The sequence below is a fragment of the Ovis canadensis genome, chromosome 3, assembly GCF_042477335.2.
Source record: "Ovis canadensis isolate MfBH-ARS-UI-01 breed Bighorn chromosome 3, ARS-UI_OviCan_v2, whole genome shotgun sequence".
In the NCBI taxonomy this organism is placed as follows: domain Eukaryota; kingdom Metazoa; phylum Chordata; class Mammalia; order Artiodactyla; family Bovidae; genus Ovis; species Ovis canadensis.
Window position 1 is genome coordinate 62,486,822 of NC_091247.1, and position 20,958 is coordinate 62,507,779.

The 20,958-nt window shown below is 49.7% G+C and overlaps 1 protein-coding gene across 1 annotated transcript in view; it reads left to right on the forward strand.

Moving 5' to 3' along the window:
- Positions 1 to 20,958, forward strand: part of SH3RF3 (SH3 domain containing ring finger 3) — a 159,400-nt gene that overhangs the window by 108,013 nt on the left and 30,429 nt on the right. The window contains exons 5-7 of the mRNA XM_069583212.1: positions 4,064 to 4,137; positions 17,473 to 17,643; positions 19,128 to 19,381. Of these exons, the coding sequence (XP_069439313.1) occupies positions 4,064 to 4,137; positions 17,473 to 17,643; positions 19,128 to 19,381 (499 nt within the window). The remainder of the gene's footprint in view (positions 1 to 4,063; positions 4,138 to 17,472; positions 17,644 to 19,127; positions 19,382 to 20,958) is intronic.

Consider the following 20,958-nt stretch of genomic DNA (forward strand, 5'->3'; position numbering starts at 1 on the left):
CTGACCTCTAGCTGCCGGTGTGAGCTTGGCCAGCCCAGGCCAGGCTCTGCCGGGCTGGGCTCACCACCCAGACCCTGCCTCCGGGCACCCTGGCCCTGCAGGCTGTTGGCTGTTCTTCTTGGAACTAAGCAAAGAGTTTGGCTGTAAACGTTTTATTCTGAATTTTTATTTGGGAAGCATGTTCCTGAGAATCTTTTACACCCTGTGTTCCAGCGTGGTAGCAAGTGATGAGTGAATGTGCCCATTTCCCAGCTCCTCAGGGTGATGACAGTGTTTTCTGGACACATACTAAAATGAAAGTGAGATGTTTCTTCTTAGGGTCTTGGTCTGCGTCAAGAAAAGTGACTTGGAGCCCCTTTTAGCAGGGGTGCAGTCCACCCACCCACAGACCGTTTTCACTTTTATTAATCCCAGTGGGAAATTAAAGGCCTGGTTCCCGGCTACTGCTCAGGGTCCCCGGGAAACGCCGCGGTACAGCCTGGCCTCCAGCGCCTGATAACAACCTGACAGTTTAGAATCACTCCTTCTTGGGCTCGTCCTAGACTCCTGTCAAATGCTCCGTGGGCCACTGCTGAACGAGGCCAGATGGGTCACTGGGATCGGCCCCCCCCCGTGGTTAGTGGCCCCGAGGACTGTGCCACCCACGTCCTCACCCTGCTGGCGGCTCCCCTGGTCGGGCTGTGCTAGCCTCCGGGGCTGAGTCCCAGCATGCGGTCATTAGGAGTCTACTGAATAGATTCCGCCTCATCTCAGCCGCTACCTTACCAAGATGGGTCAGGCAGGCGCAGGGCGGGGCCGGGAAGGAGGGGCCAGAGCCGAGGCGGGGCCGGGGCGGGGCCGGGGCGGGCGGGAGAGAAGGCGGGGCCGGGGCGGGCGGGAGAGAGGGCGGGGCCGGGGCGGGCGAGGGAGCGGGCGAGGGCGGGGCCGAGGCGAGGGCGGGCTAGGCGTCACCAGGAGGCAGGAAGAGCCTGTCCCAGAGCTGCGTTCCCAATAATTTTTATCTGAAAGCTCTGGAGCCGTTTCCTTCCTTCCTTCATCCCTGCCCAGTTCCCTCACTCCTACCAAGCCCTCGCTAATTCCTTCAGGCCCAGAATCATTTAAAAGTTCAGTTCACTTCAGTCGCTCAGTTGTGTCTGACTCTTTGCGACCCCATGAACCGCAGCACGCCAGGCCTCCCTGTCCATCACCAACTCCCGGAGTCCACCAAAACCCATGTCCATCGAGTCGGTGATGCCATCCAACCATCTCATCCTCTGTCGCCCCCTCTCCTCGTGCCCTCAATCCTTCCCAGCATCAATCAGGGTCTTTTCAAATGAGTCAGCTCTTCGCATCAGGTGAGGTATTGGAGTTTCAGCTTCAACATTAGTCCTTCCAATGAACACCCAGGACTGATCTCCTTTAGGATGGACTGGTTGGATCTCCTTGCAGTCCAAGGGACTCTCAAGAGTCTTCTCCACACCACAAGATCAATTCTTTGGCGCTCAGCTTTCTTTATAGTCCAACTATAAAAATCAAAGCGGAATCAGCCTCCAGCCCTCAGCTAGGAGACAGGCCCCAGACTCGGCAGGACGCCTGTTCCACGTGGTCACAACGGAGGGCATGGGGCTGCACTGAACGACCTCAGATGTTCTTCATCCCTTGGGAAAAGAGGTTATCACAGGTGTGGCCTCTCATGCCTGCATCCCTGCTCTAATGGAAGGTCTGCCCTGAAACCCCACTTATTTGCTCTGTGGCCTCTGTCGTGTCCATCTCAGCTGAGGGCCAGGTGTCCAGGGAGGGCCTGGCACTGCTCCCCTGTGGCTCCTGTAGGGCATCCTCATGGCTCCAATGCTGGGTGAGCACCCTGTCCTCCTGCCCCCAGCATCTGTCATCCAGAGTGACGGGCTGGGTCCGTAGGTTCAGCTCTGCGGCTCAGAGCTCAGCCACACCAGCCTATCTCTCCTCTGGCTGGGAGGCAGAGGCAGCCTCATCTGAGCTTGTCTCCTCCGGGTGAATCATGGCTGGAGTGGCTGTAGAGCAGTGAGGTGCAGAGAGACACCAGGGAAGGCTACCTCTAGGCACAGTGGGATTCAGCAGCCATGCCAGGTCATGCGGCTTCACATGTGGTGCCTGTTGGCTGGTAGCTGTTTCAGGAGGCTTTATTTGCACAGGAGCCCTCTGATAAGAGTTGGGTTGTGAGTCTAGCTCCATCCAAGCCAGTCATCTTGTGGGTCTTGCCATCCAGCTGAGGCCCTCCAATGGCACTGTGGCCACAGTGCCCAGATTTGGTCAGCAGCGTGGCTGATCAGCAGGGTCACCCCACAGTCCTCTCCTGGCCCCTCCTGGCCCCCCACAAAGGTGGCATGTATGGAATCCAGGAAACATGTGGTCACGTCAACCAAAGCTTGATCTTGAAACAGACCTCAGATAATTGAACTCTGTCATTCTGTGTATCTCACTTTGAAAATGTATTGGAACCACTCACTGATAGTAATAAAATGATGGAAAACCTGAACAATTTTTTAAAAACTCAAATCCCAACTCCATAAGTACTGGCTTTATCATCTATATGTAAATTTCCCAGTGGAAGCACAGTGTCTTTTATAGAAACAAGCTAAACCTGGGTGTCCAGCTCCCTCACCCAGTCCCGTTCGATGTGCTCCACGCAGCTGTCCACACCCACCTGTGCAGATCCTTCTCCCTGTCTGTGGGGCATGCTGGTCGGCAGAGTCTCAGCTCAGCCTCTGTCCTTCCTCCGCCCTTTCTCGAGGCCGAATCTTCACCTCTGACCTCCAATGGCTGCAGAAAGAATGAGGCCAGCATTTCCTTGCTCGCAGCTGTGAATTACTGTGTCTAATATTCCATCTCACCTGGAAGGTGAGGCCCCTCAGTGGCCATTTCCTCACCCCTCCAGGCCCTGTCTTCACTGCTTGATTCTTGGGGACCAGGCTTCACAGTTTTGTCTGGTGCCCAGCTGTTCTGAGTGGGGTGCACCCTGTCCCTGTCGCTGGGCTGTGGTCGGGGCAGAAGTCAGGGCCCAAGGGTGAAACATGCCTAGGGTCGCAGGCTGAGAGCTCAGGGATCAGGGACCCTGTGCTGATCCTGAACGCACATGTCCAGGCTGTGCCCCCACTTCTCAGCCCCTGGTCAGCTTCCTGCTGCATTATCCTCAGGATCCAAGCACATCAGACTCTCAGCACATCAGATCCAAGCACATCTGGTCCAGTGCCCAGCCCCGTGACCTCCCCCAGGTCTCACACTCCCCACTCCGTTCACTCAGCATCTCTGTCCTGCCAGTCACTAAGGAAGGAAACTCAATGCTCCTTGTCTTGCACGCCATTCCTCACCTGAATCCACTTGTCCTGTTGGTAGAGGGGAATGATAGCCCCAAATATGTCCAGCCCTGATCCCCAGAACTCATGAGTGTTTTGCCTTCCTTGGAAGGAGACCAGGAAATGGAGCTAAGAGACAGCTCTGGACCTTCTGGGCCATTGTAACCTTCTGAGAGGAGTCCAGAGGGCCAGAGTCAGTGAGAAGCAAGACCGACCCCCGGGGTCCTCCCCTGTTGAGTTTCCTGGAGCTGCTGTAGCAAACCAGGTGGACTGGCTCCTTCTGCCTCAGCCAGCCCCTCAGCAGCTCACCGTGTGCCTGGCACTCAGCAGGGATCACCTGCGAGGGGCCGTCCCTCCGTCATCTTGCAGAGTGGACCCTTGAGGCTTTGCACACCTGGTCAGGCGAGATGCCGTGTTTCACATCCTGTCCGCTCTAGCTGCTGTGTTCACTGTGGAAAGACTGGTTTTCCTTAGCACTCAGGGATGTGGTTTTAAATAAGCATACATCTTGAATCATGAAAAGTTTTGTCTGCTTCTTTTGGACAAACACAGGAGTAACTAATGCAAGTCCTGAGAATAAAGGCAGCCCTCTCCCCCACCCCCCATCTTGCACATTGAATGCTGCATCCGCTGTCCAACCAGACGTGGGCAGGAGCGGTTTCCTGAGCTGCTGTGGGAGGGACAGGGTTCACTGGCTGCCAGGCTCCCCCTGGAGCCTGCAGTCCACTCACTGTGTTCTTGTCTGTTTCCAGGACTCCTCGGCCGGATCCACCCCAGCGACCGAACAGCAGAGCACGGCTCCCAGAGTCCAGCTGCCTCTCAATGTGTGAGCTGCCATTCATGTGTTGGGCCCCAGCTCTCAGTACCTACCCCTCCCTACCAGCGTGTCCGTGTGGGGTTTTCTAGTGTATCACCCACTGGGTTCTGCGCTCTCAGGACTGCTGATGCGGCAAGCCTGGAGAGCGGGTTGGCAGGTTTATCCGCGTCTCTGCCTCTCCAACATTCAGTGAGAGCAGGAGGGTGGTCCAGACACCTGACACCGACTGATCACTCAGGAAAGGGCCCCAGAGGCCCCTGAGGAGGTGTGCATGGGCCCCATGGGGCAGAGGATGACCGGAGAAGCAGGTGCCACCAACGGCCCAGACGCAGCCTCCCGCCGCCCCACTCCCCAAAACGAGCTGCTCGTCATCACCAAATCGAGCCAGTTGAACGCTGCTGGGAAGTGAAATGTCTGTCTATTAAGATAACCTGCTCTTGTTAAATGACAGCTTCTGAAAGATATGCCATTTAACATCGCCGTTCAGGAGCGTTCTGAAGAGCACCTTGCCGGCTGCTGTCAAGTAACTGCTGTTCAGATACTTGAACGAACATTAAGGTGGAGAATGTGAATGTGGCAGACAACGTGGCAGGGTGGAAAGCTCCCAGGGTCCAGAACGGCCAGAGTGTCAGCCTGTGTCGCTGCGGAACACTGAGGGTCTCGAACACGCGAGGCTTTCACAGTGCAGCCTGCCTGTCTTAGGTAGGATTCCCAGGAGGCGACTGCGTCCGTCCGCTATGCAGGCTCGGCTTCTCTTCAGAGTCCAGTCCCGACGCGCGCCCTCTTCTGGCGGCAGATGGGAATCCCCGAGCGCCTCGCTTACCTGCTCGCTCTGTGGGAACTGCGTTCTTGCCGCAACCGACCCAACCAAGGGCCTGGGGACCCTCCCACTTTACACAGCTTCCTGAGGGGACGCAGGTTAGTAGGTGCTGTCTAGAGTCTCCAGGAAGAAATTCAGGACAACACTGGACAAGAGGCGCTCCCTTCCAGCCAGGTCTCCGCTTCAGCCTGGGAACGGAGCACAAGGGCAGGCGGGGCAGTCATCTCATTCTTGAAAACTGGGTGCCAGACCCTTTTCTGAAGAAGCAGCCTGTTCTGTGGGAGACAGTGGGGCTTCTGTCGCTTCCTGAGCGCGAGACGGGACAGGAGAGCTCTTCAAGGACAAGCCCAGAGGTTTTGTCTTGGCATCCCCAACAAGGTGCCTGGCATGTAGGCTCTCAGGAGCTATTTCCTTATTCAGAGATAGCCAGTCCTCCCCTGCTGGACGCTGAGGGTCCTGGTGGCACCCCACCCCCTGCTCTTGTGCCCCAGTCAGCTACGCAAGAAGGCGGCTCTGCCTCGGACTCCAGAAGGTTACAAGTTCCAGGAGTATCACCCCAGAGAGCCATCAGAACATTCTGGAGGCCTCAGCCACCTAAGGACCCTCCATATCACAGGGAGCTTAAGTTTGGGGCAGAGCATGTAGGGACTTATTTCTCTCCCAGACCCCCCACCACCACCCTGGGGCTTGCGGGGTCAGTGTGATCCCCAGCCCCCTGCCCACTCCCTCTGCCTCACCCGAGAGCATGGCTGTTTGGGTGGAGATCTTCGTTTAGCTGACAGAAGGGAGTCTGATCCATCTTTCAAAGGATAATGAGCATTTTGGCAGTAATGTGTCTGCTGGGCATGGTGGTCGTCACCTGGATGGTGGCCAGCATGAGTTTAACTGGCTACTGCACCGTAATGTGTGTGTTCTGTAGCTCTATCTTTTGAAATATAGCTTTGTTCTTTTCTCAGGGTTTCTTTGGATCTTTGATGTCTTTTGTGATTTCATACAAATTTTAGAATTATTTGTTTTAGTTCTATGAAAAATGCTATTGAAATTTTCATAGGGATTGCATTGAACCTATAGACTGTCTTGGGTGGTATGAACATTTTAACAATGTTCTAATCCTTGAGCACAAAATATCTTTCCATTTATTGTGTCTTCTTCAGTTTCTTTCATCAGTGTCTTATGGTTTTCATTGTTTTCACCTCCTTGGTTAAATTTATTCCTAGATATTGTATTCTTTTTGATGCAGTTGTGAATGGGATTGTAGTCTTCATTTTTCTTTTAGATAGTTTGTTGCTAGATTTCTATATATTAATATCATATGCTGCAACTTTATAAAATTCATTGAAGATTTCTAGTAGTTTCTTTGTGGCATCTTCTGGATTTTCTATGTATAGTATCATGTCATCTGCAAACAGTGACAATTTTACTTCTTCTTTTCCTGCACGGATTTCTCTTTTTCTTGTTGGATTGCTATGATTAGGACTTCCAGTATTATGTTGAAAAAAAAGTGGCAAGAGTGGGCATCCTTGTGTTGTTCCTGATATTAGAGGAAATGCTTTTAGCTTCTCACTGTTGAGTATTACGTTTTGTTTCTGGTGTTTTTCAGTCCTAAGTCATTTCTGACTCTTTGCAACTCCATGGACTGCCACACACCAGGCTCCCCTGTTCTCCACTATCTCCTGAAGTTTGCTCAAACTCATGTCCTTTGAATTGGTGATGGTATCTAACCATCTCATCCTCTGCTGGCCCCTTCTCCTTTTGCCTTCAGTCTTTCACAGCATCAGGGTCTTTTCTATTGAGTTGACTCTTCTTATCAGGTGGCCAAAATATTGGAGCTTCAGCATTGGTCCTTCCAATGAATATACAGGGTTGATTTCCTTTAGAATTGACTGGTTTGATTTCCTTGCAGTTCAAGGGACTGTCAAGAGTCTTCTCCAGTACTATAATTCAAAAGCATCAGTCCTTCGGCACTCACCTTCTTTATGGTCCAACTCTCACATCTGTACGTGACTATGTTTTGACTATATGGACCTTTGTCAGCAAAGTGATGTTTCTGCTTTTTAATATACTGTCTGGGTTTGTCATAGCTTTCCTTCCAAGGAGCAAGCATCTTTCAGTTTCATGGCTACAGTCATAATCTGCAGTGATTTTGGAGCCCAAGAAAAGAAAATCTGTCACTGCTTCCACTCTTTCCCCTTCTATTTGCCATGAAGTGATGTGACCTGATGCCATGATCTTAGATTTTTTAAATGTTGAGTTTTAAGTCAGCTTTTTCACTTTCATCAAGAGGCTCTTTAGTTCCTCTTTGCTTTCTACCTTTAGAGTGGTATCATCTGCCTATCTGAGGTGGTTGATATTTTTCCTGGCAGTCTTGATTCCAGCTTGTGCTTCATCCAGCCCTGCATTTCACATGATGTACTCTGCATATAAGTTAAATAAGCAGGGTGACAATATACAGCCTTGAGCTACTCCTTTCCAAATTTTGAACCAGTCAGTTTTTCCATGTCTGGTTCTAGCTGTTGCTTCTTGACCTGCATACAGATTTCTCAGGAGGCAGGTACTCCCAGGTACTCCCATCTCTGTAGGAATTTCCCACAGTTTGTTATGATCCACACAGTCAAAGGCTTTAGTGTAGTCAATGAAGCAGGTGCTTTTCTGGAATTCCCTTGCTTTCTCTACGATCCAAGGAAAGTTGGCGATTTGATCTCTGGTTCCTCTGCCTTTTCTAAAACCAGCTTGTACATCTGGAAGTTCTTGGTTCACATACTGCTAATGCCTAGCTTGAAGGATTTTGAACATAAACTTACTAGCATGTGAAATGAGCACACTTGTACCATAGCTTGAACATTCTTTGGCATTGCCCTTCTTTGGGATTGGAATGAAACTTACCTTTTCCAGTCCTGTGGCTACTGCTGAGTTTTCCAAATTTGCTGATGTATTGAGTGCAACACTTTGATAGCATCATCTTTTAGGATTTGAAATAGCTCAGCTGAAATTCCATCACCTCCACTAGCTTTGTTTATAGTATGCTTTCTAAGGCCCAGTTGACTAAACACTCCAGGATGTCTGGCTTAAAGTGAGTGACCACACCAACATGGGTCATTAAGATCTTTCTTGTACAGTTCTTCTGTGTATTCTTGCCACCTCTTTTTAATCTCTTTTGCTTCCGTTAGGTCCTTGCCATTTCTGTCCTTTGTTGTGCCCATCCTTGCATGAAATGTTCCCTTTATACTTCCAGTTTTCTTGAACAGATCTCTAATCTTTCCCATTTGATTGTTTTTCTTCTATTTCTTTGCACTGTTCATATAAGAAGACCTTCTTATCTCTCCCTGCTATTCTCTGGAACTCTGTATTCAGTTGGGTCAGTCAGTCAGTTCAGTCGCTCAGTTGTGTCCGACTCTTTGTGACCCCATGGACTGCAACACACCAGGCCTCCCTGTCCATTACCAACTCCTGGAGTTTACTCAAACTCATGTCCATTGAGTCAGTGGTGCCATCCAACCATCTCATCCTCTGTCATCCCTTTGTTCTCTCACCTTCAATCTTTCCCAGCATTAGGGTCTTTTCTAATGAGTCAGCTCTTTGCATCAGGTGGCCAAAGTATTGGAGTTTCAGCTTCAACATCAGTCCTTCCAATGAACATTCAGGACTGATTTCCTTTAGGATGGACTGGTTTGATCTCCTTGCAGTCCAAGTGGCTCTCAAGAGTCTTCTCCAACACCACAGTTCAAAATCATCAATTCTTCGGCACTCAGCTTTCTTTATAGTCCAACTCTCACATCCATACATGATTACTATAAAAACCTTAGATAGCCTTGACTAGACAGACCTTTGTTGGTAAAGTAATATCTCTGCTTTTTAATACGCTGTCTAGATTGGTCATAATTTTTCTTCCAAGGAGTAAGTGTCTTTTTATTTCATGGCTGCAGTCACCATCTGCAGTGATTTGGGAGCCCCCAAAAATAAAGTCTGCCACTGTTTTCACTCCCATCTATTTCCCATGAAGTAATGGGACCAGAAGCCATGATTTTTGCTTTCTGAATGTTGAGCTTTAAGCCAACTTTTTCACGCTCCTCTTTCACTTTCATCAAGAGGCTCTTTAGTTCTTCTTCACTTTCTGCCATAAGGGTGGTGTCATCTGCATATCTGAGGTTATTGATATTTCTCCCAGCCATCTTGATTCTAGCTTGTGCTATATCCAGCCGAGAGTTTCTCATGATGTACTCTGCATGTAAGTTAAATAAGCAGGGTGACAATACACAGCCTTGACATACTCTTTTTCCTATTTGGAACCAGTCTGTTGTTCCATGTCCAGTTCTAACTGTTGCTTCCTGACCTGCAACAGATTTCTCAAGAGGCAGGTCAGGTGGTCTGGTATTCCCATCTCTTTCAGAATTTTCCACAGTTTATTGTGATCCACACAGTTAAAGGCTTTGGCATAGTCAATAAAGCATAAATAGATGTTTTTCTGGAACTCTCTTGCTTATTAGATGATCCAGCAGATGTTGGCAATTGGATCTCTGGTTCCTCTGCCTTTTCTAAAACCAGCTTGAACATCAGGGAGTTCACAGTTCACGTATTGGTGAAGCCTGGCTTAGAGAATTTTGAGCATTACTTTACTAGCGTTTGAGATGAGTGCAATTGTGCGGTAGTTTGAGCATTCTTTGGCATTGCCTTTCATTGGGATTGGAATGAAAACTGACCTTTTCCAGTCCCGTGGCCACTGCTGAGTTTTCCAAATTTCCTGGCATACTGAGTGCAACACTTTCAGACATCATCTTTTAAGATTTGAAATAGTTCAACTGGAATTCCATCACCTCCACTAACTTTGTTCATAGTGATGCTTCCTAAGGCCCACTTGACTTCACATTCCAGGATGTCTGGCTCTACGTGAGTAATCACACCATCGTGATTATCTGGATCATGAAGATCTTTTTTGTACTGTTCTCCTGTGTATTCTTGCCACCTCTTCTTGATATCTTCTGCTTCTGTTAGGTCCATACCATTTCTGTATTTTATTGAGCCCATCTTTGCATGAAATGTTCCCTTGGTCTCTCTAATTTTCTTGAAGAGATCTCTGGTCTTTCCCATTCTATTGTTTCCCTCTATTTCTTTGTACTGATCACTGAGGAAGGCTGTCTTAATCTCTTCTTGCTATTCTTTGGAACTCTGCATTCGAATGGTATATTTTTCCTTTTCTCTTTTGCTATTTGCTTCTCTTTTTTCCACAGCTATTTGTAAGGCCTCCCCAGACAGCCTTTTTTTTTTTTTTTTTGCATTTCTTTTTCTTGGGGATGGTCTTGCTCCCTGTCTCCTGTACAGTGTCACGAACCTCCATCCGTAGTTCATCAGACACTCTGTCTATCAGATATTAGTCAGGTATATCTCTCCTTTTATCCTTTCTTTGCCTTTTACTTCTCTTCTTTCCTCAGCTATTTGTAAAGCCTCTGTAGATGATCACTTCGCCTTCTTGCATTTCTTTTTCTTTGGAATGGTTTAGATAACTGCCTCCTGTACAATGTACAATGTTATTGTACAGGACAAGCATGAACCTCCATCCATAGTTCTTCAGGCACACTGTCTAACAATCCCTTGATTAGATCATAGTTTGTCAGCCCCACTGAATAGTCATAAGGGATTTGATTTAGGTCATGCCTGAATGACCTTCAATTTAAGCCTGACTTTTGCAGTGAGGAGCTAATAATCTGAGCCAACTCTAGGTCTTGATTTTGCTGACTGTATAGTTTCTCCATCTTCAGCCCTAAAGAATTTAATCAGTCTGATTGCAGTATTGACCACGTGGTGATGTCTGTGTGTAGAGTCGTCTCTTGTGTTATTGGAAGAGGGTGTTTGCTATGACCAGTGTGTTCTCTTGATGTTAGCTGTGGGCTTATCATATATAGCTCTTACTATGTTAGTTCAGTATCCACTTTGTTGAGAGCTTTTATCATAAGTAGATATTGAATTTTTTCAAACATTTTTTCCAATATTTACTGAGGTGATATATGGTTTTTATTCTTCAGTTTGTTAATATAGAGTATCTATCACACTGATTTGCAGGTGTTAAGCCATTCTTGCATCCCTGGAATAAGTGGTCACAACATATGAACCTTTTAGTATATTTTTTAATTTGATTTGCTAACATTTTTAAAGATCTTTGCACCTATGTTTGTCACAAACAACCTGCAATTTGATATTAAATCTTTGAATATTTTGTGGAATTCGTCAGTGAAGCCCTACCTCAGGAAACACGAAAAATTTCAAATAATTGAATCTTACACCTAAAGAACTAGAAAAAAGAAGGAAAAACAAAACTGAGTGTTAATAGAAGGAAGGAAATAATAAATATCAGAGCAGAAATAAATGAAATAGAGAGTATGAAAACAACAGAAATGATCGGTGAAACTAAGATTATTTCTTTGAGATTTTTTTTTTCCTTGGGAGAATTTTGATCACTAACTTTGTCTGCTAACTTGTAATCAGTCAGTTCAGATTTTCTCTTTCTTCAGTCTTGGAACATATGTTTCTAGAAATCTTTTCATTTCTTCCAGGTTGTTGGCATATGATTGTTCTCAGTGGTCTTTATGATCCTTTATATTTCTGTGGTGTCAGTTATAACTTCTTTTTTCCTTTCTGATGTTATTGTTTGGACCAGTTCTCTTTTTTTCTTGATAAGCCTAGCTAGAAGTTGGAGAATTTACCTTTTCAAAGAACCGACTCTTAATTTCACTGATCATTTCTGTCGTTTTCTGTTGATCATTTCTGTTGTTTTCTGTTGATCATTTCTGTTTAGGTGTACGGTTTGATTATTTGAGATTTTTCATTTCCTGAAGTAGGCTCCTATCACTATAAACTTCCCTCTTAGAACTGCTTTTGCAGTGATCCATAGATTTTGGATCATTGTGGTTCCATTTCCATATGTTTCTAGGTATTTCTAAAATTTCTTCTATGATATTTCTTTTCAGTGGCCCATTCATGTTCTTTAATTTTGATTTCTTTTATTTTCTCCGATTTTTCTTTTGATTGATTTCTGGTTTCCCACAATTGTGATCAAGAAGATGCTCGATATGATTTCCGTCTTTGTAAATTCACAGAGGACTGTTTGTAAACTGATGTGATTTATCCTGGAGAACCTTCTGTGTGTGCTTGAGAAGAATATGCATCCTGCTGCTTTTGGATGGACTGTTCTGTATGTGTCCATCAGGTCCACTGGGTCCATTCTTGTGGGTTTGGTGTGAGCATCGTGATGACCATTACTGTTAACTCTTTAATGGATCGATTGCTTATCTCTATTTTGTTTAGTTCTTTCTCTGAGGCTTTATCTTTTCTTTCAGTGGCAACATACACTTCTGTCTCCTCATTTTGCCTGATTCTCTATGTTTGTGTCTGTGTATTAGTAAATCAGCTGTGTCCCCATGTCTTAAAGGAGTGGCCTTGTTTAGGAGACATCCTGTGGGGCCTAGAGGCACCAGCCTGCCTGGTCACCAGAGCCAGACACTCAAGGGTCCCCTCTGTGGGCAGTGTGTTCCCCCCTGTTGTAGGGGGCTGTAGTTACTGCTTAGGCACACTGGTGTGTGGGCCCAGCCACAGCAGGTGCTGGACGGTGGTGGGCAGAGTTCTCACTCAGCCAGGGTGAGACTTCACCTAGGTGCAGAGGTGGGTGGGCTTCATCAGGGTACGCCCACTGACGCTGACGGGTTAGATTTTGTTGTTCAGTCACTCAGTTGCATCCAACTCTTCGCAGCCTAACAGAACTGCAACACACCATGTTTCCCTGTCCTTCACTGTCTCCCAGAGTTTGCTCAAACTCATGTCCATTGAGTCGGTGATTCTATCCAACTATCTCATCCTCTGTCATCCCCTTCTCCTCCTGCCTTCAGTCTTTCCCGACATGAGGGTCTTTTCTAATGAGTCAGCCCTTTGCATTAGGTAGTCAAAGTATTAGAGCTTCAGCATCAGTCCTTGCAATGAATATTCAGGGTTGATTTCCTTTAGGATTGACTGGTTTAATCTCCTTGCAGTCCAAGGAGATTCAAGTCTTACAGTCCAAGATTCTCAAGAGTCTTCTCCAACACCACAGTTCAAAAGCACCAATTCTTTGGCACCCAGCTTTCTCTATAGTCCAACTCTCACATCCATACATGGCTACTGGAAAAACTGTAGCTTTGACTAGATGGACGTTTGTTGGCAAAGTAATATCTCTGCTTTTTAATATACCGTCTAGGTTTGTCATAGCTTTTCTTCCAAGAAGCAAGCGTCTTTTAATTTCATGGCTGAAGTCACCATCCACAATGATTTTGGAGCCCAAGAAAATAGTCTGTCACTGTTTCTATTGTTTCCCCATCTATTTGCCATAAAGTGACAGGACCGGATGCCATGATCTTCGTTTTTTGAATGTTGAGTTATAAGCCAGCTTTTTCCACTCTCCTCTTTCACCTTCAAGAGACTTTTTAGTTCCTGTTCACTTCCTGCCATAAGGGTGGTGCCATCTGCATATCTGAGGCTATTGATATTTCTGCCAGTATGAAAAGGCAAAAAGATATGACAAGTTAGATGGAACATTCCAAAATTGTACCCACTGGGTGACGTAAGCAAGGTAGCCTGCAATTTCTGAAATGGCTCTGGCTAGTGAGTCAGTGCCCAGGGATCATCGTCATCCCCCCGGCTCCTGACCCTTGGCAGATGCTGCCACATTACTCGGTGGCCTGTACGCTATTCAGTTTGGTATTTTTATGCTGGTTTCTGGGTTGAATGAGTTTGCATACAGGCCTATCGAGAGCACGTTTTCCATTCTAGGTGCTTCTATAGTTTTCCTGGTATTTTCTGTTGGTTTTCAAAGCCAGGTATTTGGGGGGCTGGTCTCTCCTGAGCAGGATCAAGGGGTTGGGTCCCTTCTGACTGGACTGTGGTGGCTGGGGAGGGGTTTCCTGGAGAGCGTCTCTCTGTTTCCTGTGCTTTCTATTGTCCTCCTGGCCTTAGTGGTGGAGGCTCTGTCCATCCAGTGTTCAGGTCCCTCTCTGAGGAGGTGGTCCCATAATGTGGTTGTGGGTTTGCTGTGTTCCTGGGAAAAGACAAGTTCAGGGGTGTCCTGTGCCATTATCTGAAACCCTTTCCTCAGCCGATCCTGCTGATCTAAGGTCAGCAAGCAGGCACATGTTTTGCTGGCCTGAGTCCATGAGGCACTGGCACCTAGAGGAGCAGGAGCAGGCTCTTTGCAGGAGGATGGGAGAGAATCTCACTTATTTCAGAAGAAATGAGTAAGCTGTCATATGGAAGCAGAAGGGTGTGAAGTTAATGAAGGCGCTAAAATTCTTTAATCACTGCTTGATTAGAGTCTATAGACAATTAGCAGCAAGTGAAGATCTTCCATAGAAAAGAGCAGTTATGCGGTGAGCGGCGGCTGTTCCCAGCAGGCTGCTCATGGGAACACAGCTGCAAGTAGAGGCTGGGTGGCCACAGCTGCCGCGTGTTCAGACTGCATGCTGTCCAGCCAAGGGCGCCAGGAAAGGGGCTGACGTGCCCCCAGACTCACTCCCCCAGGGCTGCATCAGCCTGGAGGAGGGGACGCCTCTTCCATGGGCAGGAGAGCCCCCTGCTGGCCACCCGGCTGTGGGGAGAGCGTTGTGAACCAGACCTCCTACTCTTGCCTGAACCAAGTACCTTCAGTACCAGCCTTGTGAGTGAATCCAACAAGACAAATGAATCCCAGGCCAGTTCTGGAGCAGCCGGCGCTGTGTCCTCTATGGAGGCATGTGCAGAGCTGAAGTCCCTTGGAAGGAGTAGAGAGGGAGCGGAGGAGGAATGGAGGGGAGGCGGAGGGGAGCGGCAGGTGGAGTGCCGGGAATCCTGCAGGTGCTATCTGGTTCTCCCCGCCCTGGGCTCTGTGGGCATCGGCCTACAGCTCCAAGGTCCAGCCGAGGGCACCCTCCAGGCTGGCGGGCACAGCCAAGCGGGTGGGGACAGAAGACGTACAGACGATGCACCCTTCCCTGTGGCCACACTCGGACCAGGCCTGAGTGACCAGTGCACTACAGGGATCACAGAACTGCAGACATCAGGCTGGGAGCCACCAGCCCCTCCGGAGCATCCCCAGCCTGCGCACGAGCCGCAGGCAGACAAGCAGCCCCACGTGCAGGAAAAACGCTGGCAAGGCAATCTGGGTTCCCCTGAGGCATCGAAGGGAACAGGCTGGGGGCAGGGGTGTGCCAGGTGAAGTCAGATTGGTTGACACTCCACCCCCAGCAGTGCACACAGAAAGACTGAACTTGAACTGTTGAGACCAGAGAACAGATTGCTCCTCGGAGAATGAATTCAGAATAAAGATGAAGATGGCAGGCCTCAGGGCCCCCTGCTCTGGGTCTCACTCCAGCTTCCCACGGGGCCTACGACACCCTGGGGCCAAGAACAACTGCTTGCCTCCAACTCACTCCATAAACAGAGACACTCCATCTTTTTGAACCTCAGTTTGCTCAGCTGTGGAATGAGTAAGTAGCCCAGCCTCAGAGCTCCTGTGGGGCTCCAGCGAGACTGTAACAGACTCCAGTTTCCCACCCTGCCTGGACTCTAGACACCTGAGGGGGGTGGGCTCTGCATGCTGTCCCACAGGTGACGGCAGTGCCTCCTAAACAGAGTTCTGACTAATGATGGAGGAGGATGCCCCGTCCCTTGGAGTGAAGGGGTCCTTGGAAGCAAGCCTGTCTCCCTGCATGGTTAGCGCCTGAGGGCGCCAAGATCACTGGATGTCTAACAAATGAATGAACAGCTGAAACTGGAAGGAAACATCACCTCCCACTGCTATGACTCTAGAGGAGGCAGGACACGATAAATCCAGATATGCCTGCAAACCCGCTCACGACTTGGCTCAGCAGAGCCCATGGTCCCAGAGGCGAGAGTGAGGCGGGGAGGTGCCCCCACCCAATGGGGGCCCGTAGTTGGTCCATGTTTGGGGAGTCGGGTGGTGGTTTCAGCCAAGTTCACTTCTGTTGCCTGTTTTCTGACTTTATTACCTCATTAGGAACCACGGTGTGTTTCTCTAAAGTACAAGTGGGATTTTGAAAGAAGACTGTTTCATTGTAAAGGCTTAATCAGGGTGCCTTAAGGCCCACAGTCTGAAAATAACTCATTCTCACTGTGATGGGAAGATCCTGAGAGATGAAAACAAACCTTGTTCCCTGAATGGCTCAGGGATTCCAGGATTTTGAGTGGGATCATCAGCTCATCCCCAGAGATCACTCTGTCATCTGAAGGCCCCTCCCTGGATCACAGACAGACACACACACATACACACAGCTCGTTGGGTCTTTGCTGCAGTTGCTAACACATGTCTTACTTTTAGAATCTGGGTTGACGCCACTGTGGAAGTAGGCGCCAGTGGGTGCTGTGCTGGGTGTGGGGGAGGCTTGCTGGGTGTGTGGGGGGACTATGCCATGTGGCGGGGGCGCTGCCCTGGCTACTGGGACCTCTGAGCCTCTCGCTCACTGCCCAAGGTCCTACTCTCTCCAGCAGGGACAGTACTTCTCCCTCGGATGGCCCTCTGTCCATAGCTTCATGCTCCACTGGGCAGGTGGACGGTGCAGGTAGCCCCTGAAGTCACCCAATCCCAGAGGCTAGGAGGCAAAGAAGGAGGCTCCTGGGGCCCAGCAGGGGCAGTGTGCCCACCAGGCCCGTCCTGAAGGGAGGCCCAGGGGATGATACTTCTTTAGAAATGCATCTTGGGACTTCCCTAGCAGTCTAGCAGTTAAGACTCCATGCTGCTGTTGCAGGGAGCACATGTTCGATCCCTGGTCAGGGAACTAAGGTCCTACATGCCACGTGGTTACAGCCAAATAAAATTGTTTTAATGCATCTCGTTTCTTTGTTGGAGTGAAGCCCCCACCACTTTTACTGCCCAAATCTTGCAAACAGGGTATTTGCCTGAAACCATTCTCTCTGTTAGGTCAAATCACCCCTTCCACAAACCCCCAAAGTAGCAAAGCACTTATCAGAGGTTCTGAGGGTGGCACCAGGGTCTCAGGACATTTCAAAGAGTCCTGGCAAGTGAGGAGCAGTGTCTAAGCCTTCAGCTAGGGCTCACACCACCAAACTGTTAGAAAATCTTGAAAGTAGAATTTCAGTTAGTCACTGATCTTAAAAGTAGAATTTCAGTTAGTCACCTATCTAAGGAGTCCCTAATTGGGCTGGTTTTTCTTAAAAGGGCCTCCAAATCTCCAGTTTGCATGGTTGGGTGAGTGGGCAGGTGGAACTAAACAAGAAAACCCACCCAAAGCTGCGTAGTTCTCCCTAAAGCCTTCTCTTGCCCAGAGAATCAGGTATTAATCAGAGAAAAGAGAACAAAATGGGCCCAGAGCCGGCCCCCAATCTGGTCCTGGCAGGGCCTCTCTGAGTTCAGCCTGCAGGTTGGCGAAGGGTGTGGAGCCCATGGCTCCAGGGGTCTTTCCCCGGGGGCTCCTCCTGGCCCCTGACTGCCCACCAAGTGTGTGAGGGCACCCTTCTGTCCGCGGCACCACTCACCACCTGCATCTTGCCCACAGGTACCTGGCGCTCTACGCCTACAAGCCCCAGAAGAGTGACGAGCTGGAGCTGCGCAAGGGCGACACGTACCGCGTCCTGGAGAAGTGCCGGGATGGCTGGTTCAAGGGCACGGCCCTGCGCACCGGACTCTCGGGCGTGTTCCCTGGCAACTACGTGACACCCGTCTCCAGGTGAGGCCCTCGCTACCCGCCTCCTGTGGCTGCAGTCGTGTGGAGACCAGGGACCGTGCCCTGCCTGCCTTCCTGCTGCCCGCTACCCTGGGGAGAAGGTGGCCGGGAGGAGCTGGAGCACCATACAGGGGCGCGTCACAGGGCCAGAACTCATGGGCACAGGTGCATGCATGTACGTGTGCACACGTATGGTACAGTGGGTGTGTGTGCAAAAAGCACACGCCATTCACACATGTGAAGGAAAGATTCCATGTTCCCAAAAGTTAACCATTATTATTGAGTGGAGCATTATGAGTAATTAAGTTTTTTCTTTCCTTGTCATTTCCTGTGTTTTACGAATTTACTGTTACATTATTTTTATAAACTGGCAAAAGCAAGTTTAATAGTTAGCTCGAGGTGACCCAGGGTTGTCAGATGTTTTCATGGAGAGGGGCATCCCCTGCAGGTTTGATTTAGGGTTGGCCTTGCTCTGGGGAGCCCGGGATGCCTCAGCCCTGTGTTCACAGCACAGAACCTGCAGAGACCTGCTGCAGACTGCCCCCCCACCCCACCCCCTCTTCTCCCCACCCCACCAGCTTCTGCTCTCTTGGCAATAAGACTCCAAGCAAAGTAAACACCCAGAACTGCACTGACACGGCCTGACTTGTACCTTCACAGCAGCAGGCCCGGGAGCCACATCCCCCATGCCCTCCTGGAAAGGCCCACCTTGTGAGCCCCGTGGCCCTGTGGCCCTGTGCAGGAAGGCCCTTCTCCCCACAGCTGCTCAGCAGAGGCTCTGCCTGCTCCCACCATGGGTGGCTCCCTGAGCCTCACAGCTGAGATCCAGTGGAGACAGATGGGGAGTTTTCCTGGCTCTTGGACAAATGGAAGGCATGTGATCCTGACAGTGGATCCCAGGAGCTCCCCACCTCAGCCCCACACGGTTGGTGCTGGTGCGTGGTTCAGGCTGGCCCGTGCAAGGGAGGAGCCACCGGGGCCTGTCTCAGAGTCCTGTACTCCACGGTGTGTCCTGGACTCTCCACATCACTTTCTCTAGAAAGTCTAGGGTAAAACCTCAAACATGAGGCTTGTCTGTGCCCTTTCCTGGACTCCCAGGAGTCCGTCATCCAGAAGGAGCTGGGCCCCTGCCTCCTGTTGCCTGCCAGATGTGCCAAGCCCGTTCCTTCTGCCTCTGTTTGGGGACACACAGCTGTTTGTTAGACGAAATCAAGGCAGTGACTCTGGAACAAAATATTTGATTAGCATCACTTCCCTGTTTCCTATGGCTCTTTCACTGGTTGTCACATATGCACGTGGACAGACCGTGTGGTTGTCAGGGGCTCTGCTGTTCAGCCGGGCCTCTGGGCACCACATGCCCAGGTCATCTTGGGGCTGCTATAGGACTTGTCCTGGATGGCGTGGCCTCCAGCTCTCAGAGCCAAGGGGTTGAGTGGTTCTTTATCAGTCTGTGCCCTCCCCTGACTTCATTCTGTTCATTTCCTCAGGATTCCTGTAGGAGGGGCTGGGCCACCCCGGAATAATGCAGTCGGAGGGTCTCCCCTGGCCAAAGGGATGGCCACAACCATGCACCCAGGCGGTGGGAGTCTGAGCAGCCCAGCCACAGCCCTGAGGCCAGCCCTTCCCCTCACCACAGCCCAGGTCCCGGCCCAGCACCAGGCCGCCTCTCCCCCACTGGGCAGTTGTCTGAGGCACACCGTCCAGCCAGCAGCCAGCCAGGCCTGGAGCGCCGGCCCCACTGGTATGTAGCAGCCTCCTGGGAACCTCACTCTGGTGGAAAATTTGAGGAAGGTGATCTCAGGGACACATGAGTGTCCTTTGGCCCAGGTCTTGAGCGGTCCGTGGAGGGGTGCCCTGTAATCATGAACTTATGCTACTCCTGGGGAACATGTTGACATATCTTCATAGCCTGTCCTGTAGCTGGAATGGATTAGAAAATTCACAGGTGTTTATACACTTCATGCAGCAAGAGGACTGGCTGGACCAGTGAGGTTACCTTGGCACCTTTGGGTGGCTCTGTGAGCCACTGTGGGTCACCTGCATCTACATGCCAGGCACCAAGGGGTCTTCTGATGAGGCAGCACCCCCCCACCCCCGCTGCCCACTGCCCAGGACAGAGCTGGTAATGAGACCAATCCACAGAGGTGCTTCCTGATATGCTCTGAGGCTGAAGAGTCATGGCCATTGCTCCTCATGCAGCTTCATCAGTAGAAGACCAACCGGAAGTCAGGACAGTCTAGGTGGCTCCCTGTGTAGCATGAGACGAGAGGAAGTGTGGTGAGATTCCTGAAGGTGTGAACAGGGTAAACGCATCTTGCTTGGAAGCTTGGCAGTCTGCTAAGAAGAACTGCTAAGCTTGACTCACGTGGTCCTCCTGGGAGCCAGGCCAGTAACTTTCCGACACATAAGCCAGTAACATTGTCACTGCGTGGTGAAAGGGACCCAGGATGGGAGGATGTGCCTCTGAGTTTCATTTAAATGATTCAGAATTCCTTTCCACTCCCACCCCATTCTTAAAAATAATCTCTTTCTCAGAATGTCTTTTTTTTTCCCCAAATTATTTATTTATTTTATTTTGGGCTTTCCTGGGGGCTCAGTGGTAAAGAATCCACCTGCCAGTGCACGAGAGAGGGTTTATTCCCTCAGTCAGGAAGACTCCCTGGAGAAGGAAATGGCAACCCACTCCAGTATTCTTGTCTGGGAAATCCCGCAGACAGAGGAGCCTGGCAGGCTACAGTCCATGGGGTTGCAAAAGAGTCGGACATGACTTAGCAACTAAACAGCAACAACAATTTATTTATTTTTGACTGTGCTGGGTGTTCATTACTGTGCACAGGCTTTCTCTAGTTGCAGAGAGTGGAGGCAATTCTTTATTGTGGTGCTCAGGCTTCTCACTGTGGTGGCTTCTCTTATTGTGGAGCTCTAGAGTGCCCGAGCTTCAGTAATTGTGGCACATTAGGCTCAGCAGTTGCAGCTCATGGGCTCTAGAGCACAAGCTCAGTCGGTGTGGTACACGGGCTTAGTTACATGTAGAATCTTCCTGGAGCAGAGATCAAACCTGTGTCCCCTGCATTGGAAGGTGGATTCTTATCCACTGAGCCACCAGGAAAGTCCCCGACAGCAGCCCCACCCTGGTGTCCAGCCTCATGCTGGGTGTTCTCATTCAGTCACAGTGGGCTCTGTACCAAGGAAGCCCTGTGGGTGGGCTTGGCCCTGCCTTGGTGTAGGTTTGCTAAGACTCACTTTGTAAATGTGGGAGATAATGAAGGACAGGGAAGCCTGGTGTGCTGCAGTCCCTGGGGTCATGAAGAGTTGGAC